This window comes from Aspergillus sydowii (assembly GCF_001890705.1).
Source record: "Aspergillus sydowii CBS 593.65 unplaced genomic scaffold ASPSYscaffold_3, whole genome shotgun sequence".
Classification (NCBI taxonomy): domain Eukaryota; kingdom Fungi; phylum Ascomycota; class Eurotiomycetes; order Eurotiales; family Aspergillaceae; genus Aspergillus; species Aspergillus sydowii.
Window position 1 is genome coordinate 351135 of NW_024467861.1, and position 16718 is coordinate 367852.

General features: G+C 51.1%; 7 protein-coding genes across 7 annotated transcripts; 2 read left to right on the forward strand and 5 right to left on the reverse strand.

Moving 5' to 3' along the window:
* Window positions 1-43: 43 nt before the first annotated feature.
* On the reverse strand, window positions 44-2980 carry ASPSYDRAFT_56008 (uncharacterized protein; the record flags this gene model as incomplete). Its single annotated transcript, XM_040849138.1, has 8 exons — window positions 44-506; window positions 562-604; window positions 747-851; window positions 909-1090; window positions 1154-1438; window positions 1746-2446; window positions 2508-2576; window positions 2660-2980. The coding sequence occupies 8 exons, from the start codon at window positions 2978-2980 to the stop codon at window positions 44-46; spliced, it is 2169 nt and encodes a 722-aa protein (XP_040704248.1).
* Window positions 2981-3373: 393 nt separating this feature from the next.
* On the reverse strand, window positions 3374-3858 carry ASPSYDRAFT_28983 (uncharacterized protein; the record flags this gene model as incomplete). Its single annotated transcript, XM_040844584.1, has 2 exons — window positions 3374-3453; window positions 3510-3858. The coding sequence occupies 2 exons, from the start codon at window positions 3856-3858 to the stop codon at window positions 3374-3376; spliced, it is 429 nt and encodes a 142-aa protein (XP_040704249.1).
* A 1611-nt stretch (window positions 3859-5469) lies between these two features.
* ASPSYDRAFT_87029 (uncharacterized protein) lies at window positions 5470-5822 on the forward strand (the record flags this gene model as incomplete). The annotated part of the gene is made up of 3 exons (XM_040851766.1): window positions 5470-5569; window positions 5625-5739; window positions 5798-5822. 3 exons carry the CDS (start codon window positions 5470-5472, stop codon window positions 5820-5822), a joined length of 240 nt encoding a protein of 79 aa, XP_040704250.1.
* Window positions 5823-7231: 1409 nt separating this feature from the next.
* ASPSYDRAFT_42174 (arabinan endo-1,5-alpha-L-arabinosidase) lies at window positions 7232-8934 on the reverse strand. Its single transcript, XM_040846421.1, has 4 exons — window positions 8506-8934; window positions 7959-8432; window positions 7818-7903; window positions 7232-7770 (listed from the first exon to the last, which is right to left on the reverse strand). The coding sequence occupies exons 1-4, from the start codon at window positions 8770-8772 to the stop codon at window positions 7635-7637; spliced, it is 963 nt and encodes a 320-aa protein (XP_040704251.1). The 5' UTR covers window positions 8773-8934; the 3' UTR covers window positions 7232-7634.
* Window positions 8935-9754: 820 nt separating this feature from the next.
* Window positions 9755-10917, forward strand: ASPSYDRAFT_147145 (glycoside hydrolase family 43 protein; the record flags this gene model as incomplete). Its single annotated transcript, XM_040841684.1, has 4 exons — window positions 9755-10053; window positions 10117-10184; window positions 10238-10667; window positions 10731-10917. The coding sequence occupies 4 exons, from the start codon at window positions 9755-9757 to the stop codon at window positions 10915-10917; spliced, it is 984 nt and encodes a 327-aa protein (XP_040704252.1).
* Window positions 10765-13738, reverse strand: ASPSYDRAFT_42177 (transcription factor domain-containing protein). Its single transcript, XM_040846422.1, has 4 exons — window positions 13534-13738; window positions 13311-13460; window positions 12552-13230; window positions 10765-12506 (listed from the first exon to the last, which is right to left on the reverse strand). The coding sequence occupies exons 1-4, from the start codon at window positions 13614-13616 to the stop codon at window positions 11109-11111; spliced, it is 2310 nt and encodes a 769-aa protein (XP_040704253.1). The 5' UTR covers window positions 13617-13738; the 3' UTR covers window positions 10765-11108.
* Window positions 13739-13756: 18 nt separating this feature from the next.
* Window positions 13757-16353, reverse strand: ASPSYDRAFT_42178 (putative copper amine oxidase). Its single transcript, XM_040846423.1, has 4 exons — window positions 15784-16353; window positions 15147-15723; window positions 14106-15076; window positions 13757-14053 (listed from the first exon to the last, which is right to left on the reverse strand). The coding sequence occupies exons 1-4, from the start codon at window positions 16113-16115 to the stop codon at window positions 13915-13917; spliced, it is 2019 nt and encodes a 672-aa protein (XP_040704254.1). The 5' UTR covers window positions 16116-16353; the 3' UTR covers window positions 13757-13914.
* Between the last annotated feature and the right edge of the window lie 365 nt (window positions 16354-16718).

Below are 16718 nucleotides of genomic sequence, written 5' to 3' on the forward strand. Positions count from 1 at the left end.
GATGCTGAACCAGCACAATGAGCATCGAACCTCGACCAGAAACTCAAGCACTCCAATCAGTCGTCGCGCCAATCTCCTCTGCGTCACTTGGCAAGAGGAAATCACTCGCTTCAATCGTTCCGTCCGCGTTCCTCTCACCCTGCACCAACTCAACATCAACACTCACAAAACTCCCATCATCCCAAGCCCCATCGCCATCCCACGAATTCCCCTCAGAGACCTGCTCCTCACTCAACGAAGTCGGTTTCTCGCCATTCGACGCAGCAATATTCCCAGTAAGTGTAGCCACCGCGGTGCCGAACCTAAACCCGATAGCAGAGTTATTCCACGCCGTGTTCCGGCTCAGTTCGAAGTTCCCCGGCTGCGAGTTATCGGTAAACCCGTCGTGGCTGTTGCTGAAGGCGATGGAATTTGTTATAACGTGGTTTGCAGGACCGATGTCCGCATCGTCGCCGCCGCCCAGCTTGAAGCCGTTGCCGTCGCCTTCGAAAGGGCTAAAGTCCCATCTATTTTATTGTTAGAGCGCAATTCCTAAGTATTAAACACCCGGTTTTGGTTTACCGGTTGAAGCCATTTCCCCAGGAAATTGTGTCTTCAATGGTCACTGCGGACTTGAATTCCCTATTTCGGTCAATACAGACGCTTCAAATAGGTCCGGGGAACATACCATAAGTCCAAGCCATCGTCAACGTTATTCCACAGGCGCGCTCCCCGAAGGATGTTACCCTCGCCGGATCCCTCCTTACAGGCAAATCCATCCGCGCTCTCGCCATTCTTGCGCGGGTCCCTGTTACCGTACGAATCGAGATACAAGACGACGTTATTCGCCGACTCTCCCTCTAATTGGAAGCCTGCCATCAATTAGTATTCGGCTCTGCAGGCAAAACAGTGCGCTTGGCGTCGCATACCTGTCTCATAGTTATCCCGTGTAATAATGCGCTCATAGTGGTTGTTCGACGCATCGCGCGCATAAACACCATACGGCCCATTGATCAGCTCGAGGTCATAAAACTCCCAGTACTCTGCATCCTGGATGTGCAGGATACCTCGGTCTTCGTTGTCGAGGGACCCGCCTACCTCAGCCGGGGTTCTGCAGGAGTCGTTAGCTACCCAGCGGCGCACTCGTCGTGTATAATAGTTGATGAAAGCCTACCCCGGTAGCTCCTCGCCATCGATAATAACCGCCTCTCCTTCATACGCCCGCAAGACAAACGGCGCGGAGGAAGTGCCGCTCTTCGAAATCTGGATATTTGTTGTCGGTGTGTATGTCCCGGCGCGCAAATAGATTGTTGAACCGTTTGTCGCTTCGTCGACGGCTAATTGGATGGACTGGAATGGTGCATCGATTGTGCCTGCGGCATCGTCTGAGCCATCTGGTGAGACATAGATGTCTGCTGCGAGAATCGCACGAAGGAATGCCGCGATGACCCAGAGAGATCTAGCCATGGTGACTTTGGGTTTGATTTGTGATGGCGGTGGTGGGTCTTTGGTTTCGACTTTCCAATCGTTTCGGGGTGAGTCTGATACTTAAATATGATGAGACAGTCCACGCGTGAGCTGCCATTGTTGGAAAAATTCACCATGCGAGCCCCGGCATTTTCGTGCTCAGCCAAGCCTGAAATTTATAGTAGTGGTGGACGCCAAGCGTTTCAAGTTGATTTCGGTTTCTTTATATTCTGTTGATCCTTACCCTCGCTCACTTCCGTGAAGAATCCGAAGTCGAACTGGGCTCCTTCTTCTCATACTCCCCGAGCGCTTGCGCCAGGAGCTCGGGGTACCATCTCCGGCCCACATCCTGGTGACTTATGATCCGATGGATGAGCGTTCCTTCGCCCGTGCGACCGCTGAATATCTTATTAAAGGTGGCCTCGGCATCCGACCGTGCCTTTTCATCGCCTACAAGCTCCTTGATATGCGCGGGAAATTCCAAATTGATATCATCAACCGATAAATCCAAGCTCATCCCCTGGAAAACAGGGATGGAGAACCGCGGCCCCAGCGGCGTACCATGCGCATCCACATAGTTCGATGGCGCAAGATTCACTCTATGTGTCGTCGCAGTACAAACACCCCCCGTGATCGCCTCCAATGCACGTCCGATATTAACAACTAGCGAACCATCCATTGGTGGAGCAGAAACCCATTTTCCGGCCTTGTTCTGCACTTCGAGGCCACGGTGGGGAGTTGCTTGTAGCAGAAATGTCAGGAACTCCGAGTCTTTATGGGCCCCGACGCCCTGGGACTCGGCGTCGCTGGGAGGCGGGGGATACTTGATCAGTTTCATCTTCTGCTGGACTGGGTCGTCGAAAAATTGTTTCAATGCTGCTGGATCCAGATCTAGGGCCTCCGCAATCAGGATCTGGAAGTTGTCTGCTACTGGGCTTAATTCAGCGAGATATGCCTCAACAGATTGGCGGAATCCTGGGATTGCATTTTCGTCTGGCCACTAATTTTTCCATTAGATACAACATGTATATAGGACGCTCAGGCCGGGTTGAGATACATACCTGATTCGGGCCCCGAATATTCCTATACAGCGGCTCATCCGGACCGGGTTCAGGCAACTCCGTCGCAAACTACAAGACCAACGCAGATCAGCTCAGTCAGTCCACCTATATTTCCATACGGTAAGCACTCAAAAGGTAGCTAAGAAACACACATCAAACTGCTCGCGATAATCCTGCTTCCTTGCCGTAATCTCGGCCCCCAGTCGCGAGTAGCCGAGGAAATGCCGGCTATTGACCATTTCGATCTCGAGTTTCTTCTCCAGCGGCAGATCAAACAGCGCCTTGCATTTTTGCACGAGATCTTGTCTGATTTCGGACGCGATGGGCGCGTTCACAAGGTAGAAGAACCCCACATTGACCAGCGCGTTGCGGAGATCGGCGAGGAAGTCGGGTTTCGTGTCTCGGGCGCTGGTTTGGGAGTAATCGAGAATGGGAATAGCTGTAAATGCACTGGACTTGGTGTTGGCGGACATACTGGGTGCGTGCTTATTGCAGGAATTTTGATCACTAATGGAGGGAAACAGAGGGTGAAGTACGAGGACTGAGGAGCTGGGAGGACTGTGGAAGGTCAGGTGGAATTGCGTCTTTTCTCCTGGGGTTGGAGTCATTTCAGCTCTGTGGGAAGGATTTGCGCAGTGCGAACCCCAACTTTTTTATTTCACTTGTCTTCGTTGTATCATCGCATGCAAAGAAATGGATTTTCTGTTTCCCAATTATGAATATAGTCTATTCGAAGAAGTAAAAATTAGGGAATTATATACAGTATGCAGTAGGTACTGTGCCTTGCAAAAGCCGTAGCAAAATACAATCAGGTATCAAAAAAGCTCAAAAAGGATCTTGCAAAATATTGTTGAAATCATTTAAGCCTAGACGGCAGCGACAATCATCATGGCGCCAGCACCGACACCCATGAGGAAGTTGGAAGGAGACATGGCAGAAGCGGCACCTTGAGTTTCGTCAGTTAGCTCATTCTTTCTCAACGATAGACGGGTGACAACATACCAGTGTCAGGGCAGGAGGATTGAAACTCGGATACGGCATCACTAAGGCTGCTGACGTCGAGACTTGTGAGTTTTTCCGCGTCGCTCTGGTCACACTTGGAAGCATTCTCCTTCATGCACGACGTGGCCGTGTTCACGGCACCTTGGTCGTCAGATGACATGAGTTTGTCGATGTTTTGGCAAAGACAGTCGTTATCAGAGATAGAGTCACATCCAGTAACAGTTTCGATGAGATCCGTCCAGCAGGTTTGTACACATTCGGGAATAACCTCGTTAAGGTAGTCTTGAGCAGTCTTGTCGGCAGCCATCGCAGAGGTGGCAAGGAGGGCGAGAGGGATGAAGAAACGCATCTTGATGGTAGTTGGGTTGGTTTGACGAAGAAAAGTGAGACAGAGGAGATAGATAGAGATGTTAAGAGACTGAATTGAATTTGTATTGGATTTGTGAATTGGAGGAATGGGCTGGGTAACCTGGGGCTCTTTATATAGGAGAAAGCTGAGGCTTTTTCAGATTCATTTCCAGGCTGAGCAGACTCCAACGAATCAGCCTGTGCGGCTCAATGGGACCCTCTCTGGAGTGGCAGTGGTGTCTCCAAACCCTGCTAAGGAAATTGCAGTGCAAATCACCAGCAAAGCCCGCCCCATCGCTTCACGATCCCCCATGGATACCCAGAAATGGCCCATGGCCGTCACCCTAAATGTCTGGGCGCTGAGACTAGCGCCAGGGGAATTTGGGGGCTGATTCGACCCGCTTGGTCGGTTTATTCACGCCTCTATAGAGGAGACGCTAAGCTGATGAAGCAGGATATACTTCGTTGGCCAACCAGCTGGTGTGCGTGAAAACAAGCCCATTGTCAGGGGCAGGCATGTCTCAGAGAAAGCCAATTGGGAGCATACGAGGCACGAGTTCATGGTCCAGGGACGGACCTGACACTGGGCCGGGCTGAAACCGCCTTTGTTAAAATTGAGACTAAAGTAGCGGTCCCCCAGGACCCATCTGGAAGGGATCCCGGAAACCACCTATGAGAAACGGTCGCTGGATGATCTGTGAATGTTAATCAGAGCCTGATTAATTTGATTATCCAGAGGGCGCAGTAATCAACGTGTTGGTTGGCAGTCACGGCGAGATTTGGGTTGTTGAGTATCCACTTGAGAGCCCTGTGACTGTGAGGTGCGAACTGTCTGCCGTTCTGCATCCTCTCAAAAGTTTGCGAGGGCATACAATAATAGTAAGCCACTGTCAGGCGCCAGCACAGCCATACCTCAGTCACATCTCCTGGAACTTGGCCACCACGGTCGCAGACTCCGCCTCCGCACAGCCCATTCACTATTTCAAGAGTCTCCCAATTCAACAATCAACATACAGCTCCTCATCTCCTCGTGTTGATGATGCTAAATGACTTCTCTAAAACGATTGATGGGTCTCTTATAGGGTCGTTTAGTGCTGACAAGTTCGGGAGCTCATGTTGCCAGCACCCTTTGGCGTGTATTATTTCGCGGGTCGCGCCGGAGCCCGTCAGCGCTAAACAACCCTATAAGGCACAGGTCATGCAGACTGCAGAGAACATTATCGAAGCTGCACTTATCTCGAGCCACTGTCTGTGCCCGAGTCAGTAACACTCCCTCGTTGATATCGGACTTCTGTGCGACACCAACCTTGTAACTTCAACCATGGAACCTCAGCTGTTCGCCTTCCCAATGCTTGACCTGATCATGGAAACTTCTCCTGGTCGAACCATGCAGATTGCTGGAATGAATCCATCTTCGAGCGAATCATCAAGGCATATGGTGTCTCGATGATGACGGTTGACATCATCGCTGAACTCATTCTACGGCTCTTGCGTCAGGTGCGGATGACTAATTCGCTCAGCACAACTATAAGAATCATCTCATTCTCAGGAACAGGATTCCATCAAACAAAGCATCCTCAGTTTTATTGCTCAAGAGAAATTACTATCAAGAATGAATAGCAACTTCGAAAAGGCCGGCGCCAACCCTGCGAACCAAGGCAAGGGAGGGCAGACTGGTGGCGGCGGCGGCCAGGCAGATTACCTTGACAAGGGTACTATAATAGGCACATCCCACATCGAACAACCGTCTAGCTAACGTGATAACAGGCCTCAACCAAGCCGAACAAAGAGCCGGTGGTCAGTACTACGATGCCGACAAGATGAAAGGTCCCAACAAGAAGATCACCGACAAGATCAAGGACAAGTTCCACGAAACTACTGGGTATTTCTCCTTGCTCAATGAGAATCTAACGGGAGATTGGCTAACACTCCTCATACAGCCACAACCTGCCCGGCACGAAATAATGTATTTAAGATCGGGACATGCCATGTGTTATGATGATATGTAATAGTTTGGAGCCACCGTGCTCCTTGATGTATTTGTTTGCTTTTGTACCATCGATACCACCACGAAATATGAAATGAGTAATAAGCAACACTATCTCTTCCACGCAACAAAAGCTCCAATATCTAGTAATCGCAGGAGTAGTTACAGTATACAGTGTATGGCGAGTCTAGATCACGTGCGAGCCACGGGTGGTTCATTTTTGGGTGGTCAGCGCTGTTCATCCTCCATATTACCCCAGCTGTTCTATCCTTTCAACTCTGACAATCCAGGCGTCAACCTCTTCCCAAGAACTGGCAATAATCGCGAATCAACGCCCTGAGTCGATCTGGGCTAACCCGACAAACAACCGACACGATACCTTGTCAATTTCTCAGCTCACCCTCAACACCATGCACGGCCCCAATAACGGTTCCCTAGTCTCTCACACAATGGAATACACACTGACGACCCGTGGCTGAGCATACACCGTACCCCAACTATCAATATCAAGACCCGCCTGTTTCAATGCCTCGGAGCCCGTTGGGGCGTTCGGTTGGACTATTCAGCAGAAAGATTATACCTGAAGCGATAGAATGGAGAAACGTCGATGGCTTTATCACCGAGGAAAGTAAATGTCGAGTGTTTATTAGTATACCTATCTATTCTTGGAATAGCTTCTTTGGCGAGGACGCGACGATCCAAATTTACAGAGGAGCAGCCGAGTTATTCGCGGGACGATATCGCAGGACATCGCAGTACAGAAGAGAAACCAGCATCGTTGGAGCGGCTTTATCTTCAGAGAATCTCAATCGATCATGTCTTTTCAAACCGCATTGCGGAGCTTTGCTCGAATATCAGAGATGGAATACCGGCGACTCGTCAGGTCCAGCCTTATGACATTTGAGCCTCGAGTCAGTGCGGCCAAGGTATGGAGAACGGGATGTATACACCGCAGAAATTGCTGCGCCAGCTGTTGTCTTCAGGGGCACAAGCAAGCTTTGTGAAAGCTCTCGGGGCTGTGAGATCGAAAGGAATATTGTTGCTGGGCTGAAATTGGATAGTAGCCCAGTAGGTAAGCCAGCGCATCCACTTGGTGGCTACAGTGGCGTACTCTCCACAGTAAGCCAGTGTCAATCACGTCAAGCTATACCAACTCTGTACAGACCACAGACGAGCACCCATGACAAGGCGCAAATAATGGATATCACCGGGATTTGCACGTTTTTCCGTTAATTAACCTTCGGGCCTGTCCGACTGTCGAAGGATCATAATCAACTTCTTCGGAGCTGGGCAGGGGTCTCCAACAACATCCAACGTTGCTTTAAGCCACGCCCAACAATAATGGATACTCTATTTGTGACAGCTAAGACAGCCCGTGCTAATCAACTGAAGACTCGGTCCAGGCCAGAGTGTCAGTTGGCCAGAGAGCGCAAACCCTGACAACCCAGTGCCTGGACAGCTATACTAAAGAAATTTTGTCTTACCCGCCATATATATGATACTATATGGTATGATGACGGCAGGTTGATACGCAAATACTAGGTTCCGACATTTGGTCAAACCCCATAAACCTCGCCAGTCCTCCCATTAAACTGAAGCCAGAAAGCATTACACCATGCTTGAGTTACAACCACGGAGCTTATCTTCAAAAGATCATTTCTATAATTCAAGCCGCTGGTACCGAGTTGGCACCAGAATATCGGCAGAGCTCTCCCACAACTTCTTCACAATATACATAGGAACCGCACTCGTCTACTCCTTCATACGCACGCTAAATTCAAGCTCGAGACCTAGACGACGGGCCAACCACTCGAGAAATCGATGACGTTCCATCCGAAGAGTTTCTGGCCATCAGCATAGCCAATGTTGGTATCAACATAATGATAGTATAAAACGGGACCCAGATTTGGGTCGGCGAAAACGCCCCTGTTCTGTTAGTCACATCCAACATATGAAGAGAAAGAAGAACATACTGTCCACCCGGTCCGTAAACATTGTCGTGGCTTTCCAGGACAACCGTTCCCCCTCCCTCAGTGCAGGATACTCCATTTGCATCGACCTGGATTTTGTTAGCCTGGGTCCACAGCGTCGCATGTCAGTGTTGAAAGCCTTACAAAACCACCTGTGGCCGATGACGAGCGGCATGCCTTGATCTTATATTCTTCTCCAGCCGCTGGCATCGAAGTATCATAACCGCAGCATTTGCCCACTGAGAAAAAGAGGTAATAGTAATCGCCGTTCTTAAACAAGTATGCAGCCTCCATAGCGTGGTCGCCGGCCGGCTCGTATGCGATCTGGTAGGACGCGGAGGCAACAGCCTCGGGGGAGTTCATGGGTGCTTGGTAGAGGTTACCCCAGAACGACCCAAAGTTCATCAACAGGTTTCCGCCGTCGTTGAACAGATTGCCGTCAATGGCATTGTACGCCTTTGAGGAGTCGGACCGCACGCCTGTCGATCCATGGTCGGTCCATGTATTGAGGTCCATGGTGTCGGAGCTTGCAACACCGATCGCAGAGTTCTGGGAACCAAACGTCGAAACTGAATAGTATGCATAGTACACGCCGTCAACGAGCTGGACGTCCGGGGCCTATGGAGAACAAAACGTCAGTACAATATTTCGCGAACACTCAATTTAGTATGATTGCCTGCAGATCACCTACCCAGAGATCGTTGTTTCCATCTAGATCGATCGACGAACCATCCGGCAAGACGGACCCGATCGCTGTCCAGGGGCCCTCGATAGAGGAAGCAGAGGCATATGAGATTCTATTTCCTGTCGAAAAGCGGAAATATGTGCCGTCTGACTCGCGTCTGATCAAAGCTGGGTCGTGGATGTTGCACGCGCCCGAGCATGCCCCAGGGGAGCCATAGCCATAGGCTGTGCCCGCAAGGAGGGACGTCGACACTGCAAGAATCGGCAGATACATGACAAAGGCAGGACAATATTTTTATTACTCCGACGGGGGTGCGATCGGCATGAGATTCTCAATCCTGCTGCAGAGGACTGACGGTTATATACACAGACTACGAGGCTCCCGTGGGTGCAGCCATTTGTGGAAGATACCGACACGCTTCTCCCTTTATTGTCTGGTCAAACCGTGACATTTTGGATATATTGGCAAAATGGATCTTCGCTCTGCAAAGAGGACTACTCCGGTGGACCTAGTCCGGTGCCTGTCACCAAGACTACCGCCGGGATTCACGGATTTTGTTTGAGCATAATGGAATGGCCAGAGGTGAGGCTGTCGAGAGCGCCACTGTTTGGGCTACCTGATAGAACTATCTCACTGCGAAACCCTTGTGGCTGGACGCCCTTTTTACCCTAGACATCGGACGTTTCAGGGCCGTTTTCTCATTTCCACACGGACCATAAGCTAACAACGGGTTGGCTAGAACGGGAACAGGGTATCGATAGCAATATCATCGCCCAAACACCAAAACGCAAAATATCAATACCCTTCTTTCATGATCTCATCACATCGAAACGCAGGGATATTCTGCAGAATCGACCGCCACTACGTCGATCGCGGAGGAAATGCGGGGGTAGCACAAGGGTCGATGATCACTTATCGTCGGTTAATACTTTCCACCACTTAACCGAGCTCTACTAAACAGAGTCATATCCCGGAGAATTCCTAGCAACGACTCGCTACTCCGCATGAATGTAGAAAATAGCGGCAATAAAACGTCTTGGCTAATCGGAGTCAAGCCTGCAGGAGGGATAACCGCACCGATGCGTTCTCGCCCTTTTCCACCAATGGTGCTTGATGGTGCCATTCGCGCGAGGAAGGCTTGGGGCCATTATGCGCGTGTATAAGAGAGCGGTAGCTTTGGGCTCTGCTACTCCTTGATCTTTTAGATTAAGCACTGCAGGTAACCAAACAAGCCGAAGCCTAATAGATCACCAGGATGGCGTCCTCCCTCCGAAGCGTCCTCCGCTTCCTCGTGAGCACCTTTCTGCTCCTCGGCTCAACCAATGCCGCCACATTCTCAAACCCACTCAAGGATCCTAATGGTAGTGACCCCTACATGGTGTACGTGGATGGGTACTACTACCTGACAACGACAACCTGGACCGACGTCCAGATCACCCGTGCCACAACCCTAGAAGGTCTGAAGACCGGCGAGGTGCAAGTTGTATGGAGTGATACCGATGCCAGCCGATGCTGCAGTGTGTGGGCTCCGGAGTTCCACCTTATTGATGGAGTGTAGGTGTCCACGGTAACTGTCCTTCATATAACGGAGCCAGTGAGACTAACTCTATGTACAAGGTGGTATCTATACTACACTGCCGGTAGTTCCGATACGCTCGACAACCAGCGCGTTCATGTCCTCGAGGGTACGTGTCAAGTGTCTTCGGGTCCAAGGTCCATAATTGACAATTATATACAGGCGGTGCTTCCCCTTGGGACACGTACAGCTATCTCGGCCAGGTAACCCCAGAATGGGGCATCGACGGCACCGTGCTAACAGTCGACTCCCAAAACTATCTCATCTGGTCCTGCATGTCAGAAGACATTCAATGCAACTGCATCGCAACCCTCGACACCCCTTCCACAATCGGCGAGACCCATGTCCTTTCCAGGCCAGTTGAGGACTGGGAAACTGTCGGCGCGCCGGTAAACGAGGGCGCAGCGCCGCTCTACCACGACGGAAATATCTGGGTAGCATACTCGGCGTCTTACTGCTGGACATCGAATTACTCTCTTGCACTCCTTGCGTATGATGGCTCTGGTGATCCGTTGGATAGTGCTTCGTGGACAAAGTCGGATGGTCCTGTGTTTGTTTCTGCAGATGGGAACTATGGGACTGGACATAATGGGTATATCCCCCCTCTTTATCTCACATCTATCTCTTGACAAATAGTATTCCTAACTGAATATAGATTCTTCACCAGTCCCGACGGATCGGAGGTATGGAATGTCTACCACGCCACTGCCATTTCGGAAGGGGCTTGCGATGGGAATCGGTACACGGCCGTCCAGAAGGTGAACTGGAACGATGATGGGTCTCCGAACTTGGGCGTTGCCGTTGCTGTAGGTACAGAGTTGGATGGTCCTTCGTGGGAGTAATCTGGGCCAATTCCTGGTCAGACCTTCTTTAGTTCAGACCAAACGAGTGTGTGGTTCAAGTGGCGGCCTTCTTCCAGCTGTGTATATCATTCAGTCGCAACAATACTGGTTCATAGACAATGAAAAGGCGTCCAATCCAACAGAAAAAACATAGCGTAGGTAGACTGCGATGACTTGAAAGCCAATGCAACCTACAATAAGCCAGCCATAACCCTCGTCAACGCTTCTTCCTCGGCCTCAAACGCCCCAAGGGCGTCAGTAGCCCCACTCTGCGAGGGCAAGTCACTCCCGGTTCCATTCCCAAGGCCTGGATCCACCCTTGGATCAAAATACAGCCCACCAGCCATCTCGAAAAAGCTTGTCAGATCTTCACAACTATTCTCGTCTACCCAGGAGGTCGTCTGCGGCGAGGAAATGGACCATAGAGAAGTCGAGGGCTGTGGTGTAAGGAGGCCAGAGCTGTAGTGCGTGTTTCGTGGTTGGTTGTGTACATGGCGGCCATGGTGGGATGCAGTTATAGGAGATGGAGAGGGGTGGATAGAGGGCGTGGGTATACTAGCCGTGCTAGTTCCAGAATTCGGCTCATTGGTGTGTCCAAGTCCAGTTCCCCCACTAATGTGAGAAACAGAGCCGGATGTCTGCTGTTTTTGCTGTTGTCTTCTGCTCGGCGACTGTGACCTGCTGTCTAGATTCAAGCGGATGAGTTTCAAGCTTCGAATGATCTTCTGCAGTCTGCGAGAGGTAGGTGCTCTCGTTGACGAGCGGCGGACCATATCCACCGCTGCATAGAACTCAGGTCTACAGACTTGGCTGAATCGGGCTGGGGCATGGAGCACAGCAAGGAAGAAGGCGGCCAGCGCGGAGATGAGGAAGTAGTTGAATGGTTCAGGGCGTTGGAAATAAATGTCCGAAATGCGGGAGAAGTAATCGAGCATGTGGACTGTTGATTTGGCGGTCTCGACTGCTGTCGAGGCGCCAGCGATGTTGGACTCGATACTTTCGCTGCTGAGGAGGTTTTGACGGTAGACGAGGATGCGGAGTTGGTTTGCCTGCAGCGCGAGGAGTACCTGGAGCATTGTCATACCACCGGTTGAGTCTAGGTCTGCGTCTAGGTTCTCGGAGTATGTTCCACCCGGCGAAGGGTCCGGTTCGAAGCGTAGTTCGCGCGGAATGGACTGGATCCATTGCTGAACTTGGAAGTCTAGGTAAGAGCAGTAGTCGGATGTTGCGGCCTTGGTCCGACTCCTCCATCCCATGACAAGGCCCCAGATTTTGGTGCTGAGCCGGGCATAGTTTATCATGCATGTCAGGTATGGCGTTGCAGCACCTGGCTCAGGGAGATTTGTGTCCATGTCCGAGTCCTGTATTGCGAATGGAAGGCCGGTTCCAAAAGACCACTTACGGTCGAGAACATATATACACCAGAATAGTCGCGCGGCAAAGGTCCGTTGGAGCTCGCCAGGGAATACTCCGCCCGTTCGGAGCCAGGTTTCTTGTCTATGAAGCCCTAGTTGCAAGGACCCTCGAACGGCCATGCCGATGATTCGCCAGGCGATGACTTCGTCGTCACGGTAGGAGTGGAATATAGACTTTCTTGTTAGCCCGTTTATCTATGACAAAGAAAGAATACATACCAGCAAAGTGAGGATAAGCAATTCCTTCATGTCCACTTCCGGGATCTTGAGGCGCGTCGCAAACCGATCTTCCACACTGTCCGCCAGTAATGCAGCCCGCTCACTCCGTCCATGAGACTCCGTCAGCAGTGCCGTAGCCAGCAGGATCTTGAGCACCTCTGCATCTCTGGCAAAAAACCAGTCTTGGTCGGTCATCCCAGGTGGCGTCGGCCCATCCTTGAAATAATCGTTCACATAACTCCGCACGCTATCAAGGTCGATACACGGGTACATTAAGCCCACGTTGTTCTCGTACACCGTCATCAGCCTCAATGCCTCCTCCTTGCCCAAACATCCAAGAGGATCATTCGACATGGCCTCAACATCCGACACAGCAGCGGGGCTCGGAGCAGTCGTTGACTCCTGCTCCAATTCCTCGCCATCACTCTCGTCAGTTTGCCGCCGTTGTGAAATTCCAAATTCCGCACTCGTTGGACCGATATAGTCAGGCGAACCCGGCCGGTTCATGATGCGCTGTAAGCCCGCACTAACCGACGATGACGAGATAGAAGTATTGTTAGTGGCACTAGGCGTACCTGCAGATGCAGACTCTAGCTCACGCATGCGCGCCGACATAACGCGCATCTCGCGGTGCAGCGCCTCAATCTGCTGGTCAACTGTTCTAAACTTATTCGAGAATCTACCATGCAATAAACGTAAGCTCAGTACTGCAAAGATAGTATGACACAATGCGAATCTAGTCTGATCCGATTAACTCACCCGTCTTCGTGACCTTCGCGCAGCGGCGTTGCTGGCGTATTGGTCGAAGCGTGACTGCTCGGGGTGTAGATGCATTGGACATTCTGGGTGGTACACCGCGAGCAAACAGGTTTCCCGTCACACTTTAATTTCCGGCGCTTGCACTCATTACTATAGATATTGGTTAGAAATTGATCTCCAGTATGGGTAACTACCAAACGACAAATACTAGGTGGAAATGTACCAGGCCAGCTGGGTGTACTTGGCTCGTTTCCTGCTCCGACGCGGTTCCGAAGGGCTTGACCTCTTCGACGGGTGGCTCTCCATTATTATTGTGCGACAAGACGCAAGCGACGGGGCCACGGTAAGACGTGGTCTGAGGATATAGCTCCACTCAAGAAATTACAAGTAATAATGAAACGTGGGAAACTGCATGATGGGAATGTTCAATGGCAGCTCGGAAGTGGCAGAGAAGAAGAAGTTTGAGTTCCGAGGTGGGTGGGGAAAGTGCGGAATTCGTACCAAATTTTCATAAACAATTATACAGCAAAGGTTTGTGAACAACATTTTAGCATATATTTAGTATATCATTATTCATACATTGCCCTCCCTACTCAGGTCTTATCTAAATGTGGGCATTCCGACAGCACTCCGATGAGCCTACTACTCTCGAGGCCGCGTTCTTCCCCGAGGGCACATCCAAGGATGGGTTGGCCGTGAAGAAGTCGGCCGGTCTAATCATGAGTTGGAAGGTTTCCACAGGCCTGCTTGCTGTTAGCATATCAGTTGTTTAGTGAATGGGGGGATGGTTCTTACATGACAGGCCAATCCTCCACGCGAGGATTGTGTGTAATACCGAAAGTACTCCAGACAACAACATCGGTATCGTTGACGGAATCACCTCGCTTAACGGCATCTGATACACCTTCCACTTCCTTCTGGCTTTGTAACGTGTAGCGACCTCCAGCGTATAACTCGCCGTCCCGGTGCTTTGTCACCCAGACATGGTGCTGTGCGAATTGCGCGCGCTGGGCTTGGATGGAATTGGGATCCGCCAGAAGTCGTTGAGTAGCTAAGGGGGTGAACTTGTATCCGACCGGCTTCTTGCTGATGGGGTTGATCTTGTGCGGATTAACCATCCTAACCACGCGGTTCAACTCCGGCGCGGCGTCGAAGTAGCACGCTCTCTCCAGAGTCTCGGTGTTGACCTTGTAGAAGTTTCCGTTGGGGTTGGTAGCCTCGTTCATCTGGACAGGGCGCGATTCTTCGACCTGCACTGAGTTCTTTGCTCCATCGATGGCAGGGTCGATACGCACACAGAAAATGTGCTGGTGGTTCTGTGCCAGGACACCTCCGCTGACTACGTTTCCGTACTCGCTGACCTTTCCGGCGTCGATGTTGACGACATTTAGAATACCGGTCGCGCGGGACTCCACGGTGATGCCGGCTGACTGGTCAAATTTGTAGGCGAAGACGTACTCGTAGTTTGCCAGAGTGATGATGAACTGTACAACGAGTTCACGGTTGCGAGTCACCACGGCACGGCCCGTGCGCCAGTTGGAATGTTTCCAGCCGATACCACCATCCTGCTCGTGCAGGCAAATGGCATTCGGAAGCTTCTGGGCAGTGCCGTCGGGTCCGGTAATGATGGCGTCAAAGTACTTGATGACTCCAAGACAGTCACAGCCGATAGAAAGATTGTTTGCCATGTTTCCGCCACCACCATCGCCGAAGTCAAACGCCTGTTTACGGTGGAAGGGTGGACGAGGATCGGCATATGGAACGGTCTAACACAGCCAACAATTAGCTAAAAAAAAAAAAAAAAAAAAACCTCCAGTTCTCTTCGGAACAACTCACCATTTCACTGATACTCAGGCGGTGCATGACGCTGCGGCCGTCATACCACACATCGTGGATAGTCGCACCTTCACGAGGGTTGAAAGCAACGCGGAAGCGCCACTTCTGCCATTCAACAAGCGACTCGTTGGTGATACGGAATGAGGGGCCCTCAGGTTGGACCACATTGAGAGGCTTCAGGTCCTTCCTCGTGCCCTCAGGGAGCAACTCGGGGACGTAGTCCGATCCCTTACAGTGACCGATGATGTCGCGTTTGAAGGTCTGATCCCGTAATCCATCTCCCTTGCCACCTGTAGCAGGGCGGTCAACTCTGATGATTTCTTGGGTGTGGGCGTCCAGGACCGGGATGAGAGGAAGAGGGTATGAGTAGAAATTGGCATCTGGGTTCTTTTTCGTTGCATCTTGGGCAAAGCATAGACCTTGGAAGAATCGTCGGTTAGGCTCAACAAGATCAAGTCCACCATATGGCCAGGGCTCGATAATAACCTCGAACCCTTCCGGCAGGTCGAACTCAGCAAGGGCTTGTTGGAAAAGTGGCGAGGCGAAGCAGCGTTCCACAAGCACATCGAATTCGCTCCTGGACTTTTGTTAGCAAGGTCTTCGAAGCATTATTAACGGATAGACTTCAGCAACATACACGGTCAGGGCGGCATGGTGCTCTTTTCCAACAACGTGGTGTTTAACACTCTTCGCTGCTACCACGTCTACTACGGTTTCTTCATATGACGGCACTCGGTCGGAACCGATAACATCGTACTGACACAGGGCCAACCGGGGAGGTCGGGGCGTTGTCGGGCTGAGGCGACCGGCGTGTTCAATGGCAAGAAACTCAAGGAGCTGGTCTTTTGGAGGCTCTTGAAGATAAATCTCGCGGAAATCAATGACAGTATTTGGGTGCTGAGCGACAACAATGTCGCGAGCCAGGTTGATTTCCTCCTCGGAGAGGATGGCAAGGGGGTGAGGGGCCATAACTGCAAAATAGATGAAGACTTGGTTTGAACGGACTCATCAGGGAGGGGGAGCAAGCATTTTGTATCTGGTTGAGGCGTAACGTTTTCCTGATTTGGTCATGGAGGCGGCGTCGGAATACTCGGAAATCGCGGAAACTTCCGACCTCCACAAAAATACTGAGGGGAATTCGGCTGGACCTGCTGCATCCAGTATAGAGCTATTTCTCTGGAGGAAAGGTTACACATGGGGAGTCGGGGACAAATCAAGTACCGTATGCGGACAGTCCGCTATGAACGACTTCGATTATCTCGGACGGCCCGCTATGGACAATTTGACTAAGTGCTTCGGAGCCCGCGGCCACGCGTCCAAGCAAGAGCTGCCTGTCAAAGTGACAAGCAGTCACTAACTTTCGACCTTGTCGATCGCTGCGATATGATGAAGCTCCCATAGATCGGGCACATGGATCGTCGAACGAACCAATTGCCAAATAACCACCGTACCATGCACCTGTCAACTTAATGGCTATATTGATGAGTTCAACTGCCTGAACATCGCAATGCGCTCTATCTACTGCTTCGGTCTTCACCATACTCTTCCTGATCGTGTTTAGTGATAACAAGA

Bases quoted from the DNA above. Each gene is read 5' to 3' on its own strand.
- ASPSYDRAFT_42174 (XM_040846421.1), bottom strand. From the start codon at position 8,772: ATGTATCTGCCGATTCTTGCAGTGTCGACGTCCCTCCTTGCGGGCACA. The intron at 7,904-7,958 runs GTAAGGCTTTCA...AACAAAATCCAG, and splicing joins CATCGGCCACAGGTGGTTTT to GTCGATGCAAATGGAGTATC. The intron at 7,771-7,817 runs GTATGTTCTTCT...CTAACAGAACAG, and splicing joins GTTTACGGACCGGGTGGACA to GGGCGTTTTCGCCGACCCAA.
- ASPSYDRAFT_42177 (XM_040846422.1), bottom strand. From the start codon at position 13,616: ATGGAGAGCCACCCGTCGAAGAGGTCAAGCCCTTCGGAACCGCGTCGG. The intron at 13,231-13,310 runs GTGAGTTAATCG...ATTGCATGGTAG, and splicing joins CGCGAAGGTCACGAAGACGG to ATTCTCGAATAAGTTTAGAA. The intron at 12,507-12,551 runs GTATGTATTCTT...CTAACAAGAAAG, and splicing joins TGCTTATCCTCACTTTGCTG to TCTATATTCCACTCCTACCG.
- ASPSYDRAFT_42178 (XM_040846423.1), bottom strand. From the start codon at position 16,115: ATGGCCCCTCACCCCCTTGCCATCCTCTCCGAGGAGGAAATCAACCTG. The intron at 15,724-15,783 runs GTATGTTGCTGA...ACAAAAGTCCAG, and splicing joins CACCATGCCGCCCTGACCGT to GAGCGAATTCGATGTGCTTG. The intron at 15,077-15,146 runs GTGAGTTGTTCC...TGGCTGTGTTAG, and splicing joins GCCTGAGTATCAGTGAAATG to ACCGTTCCATATGCCGATCC.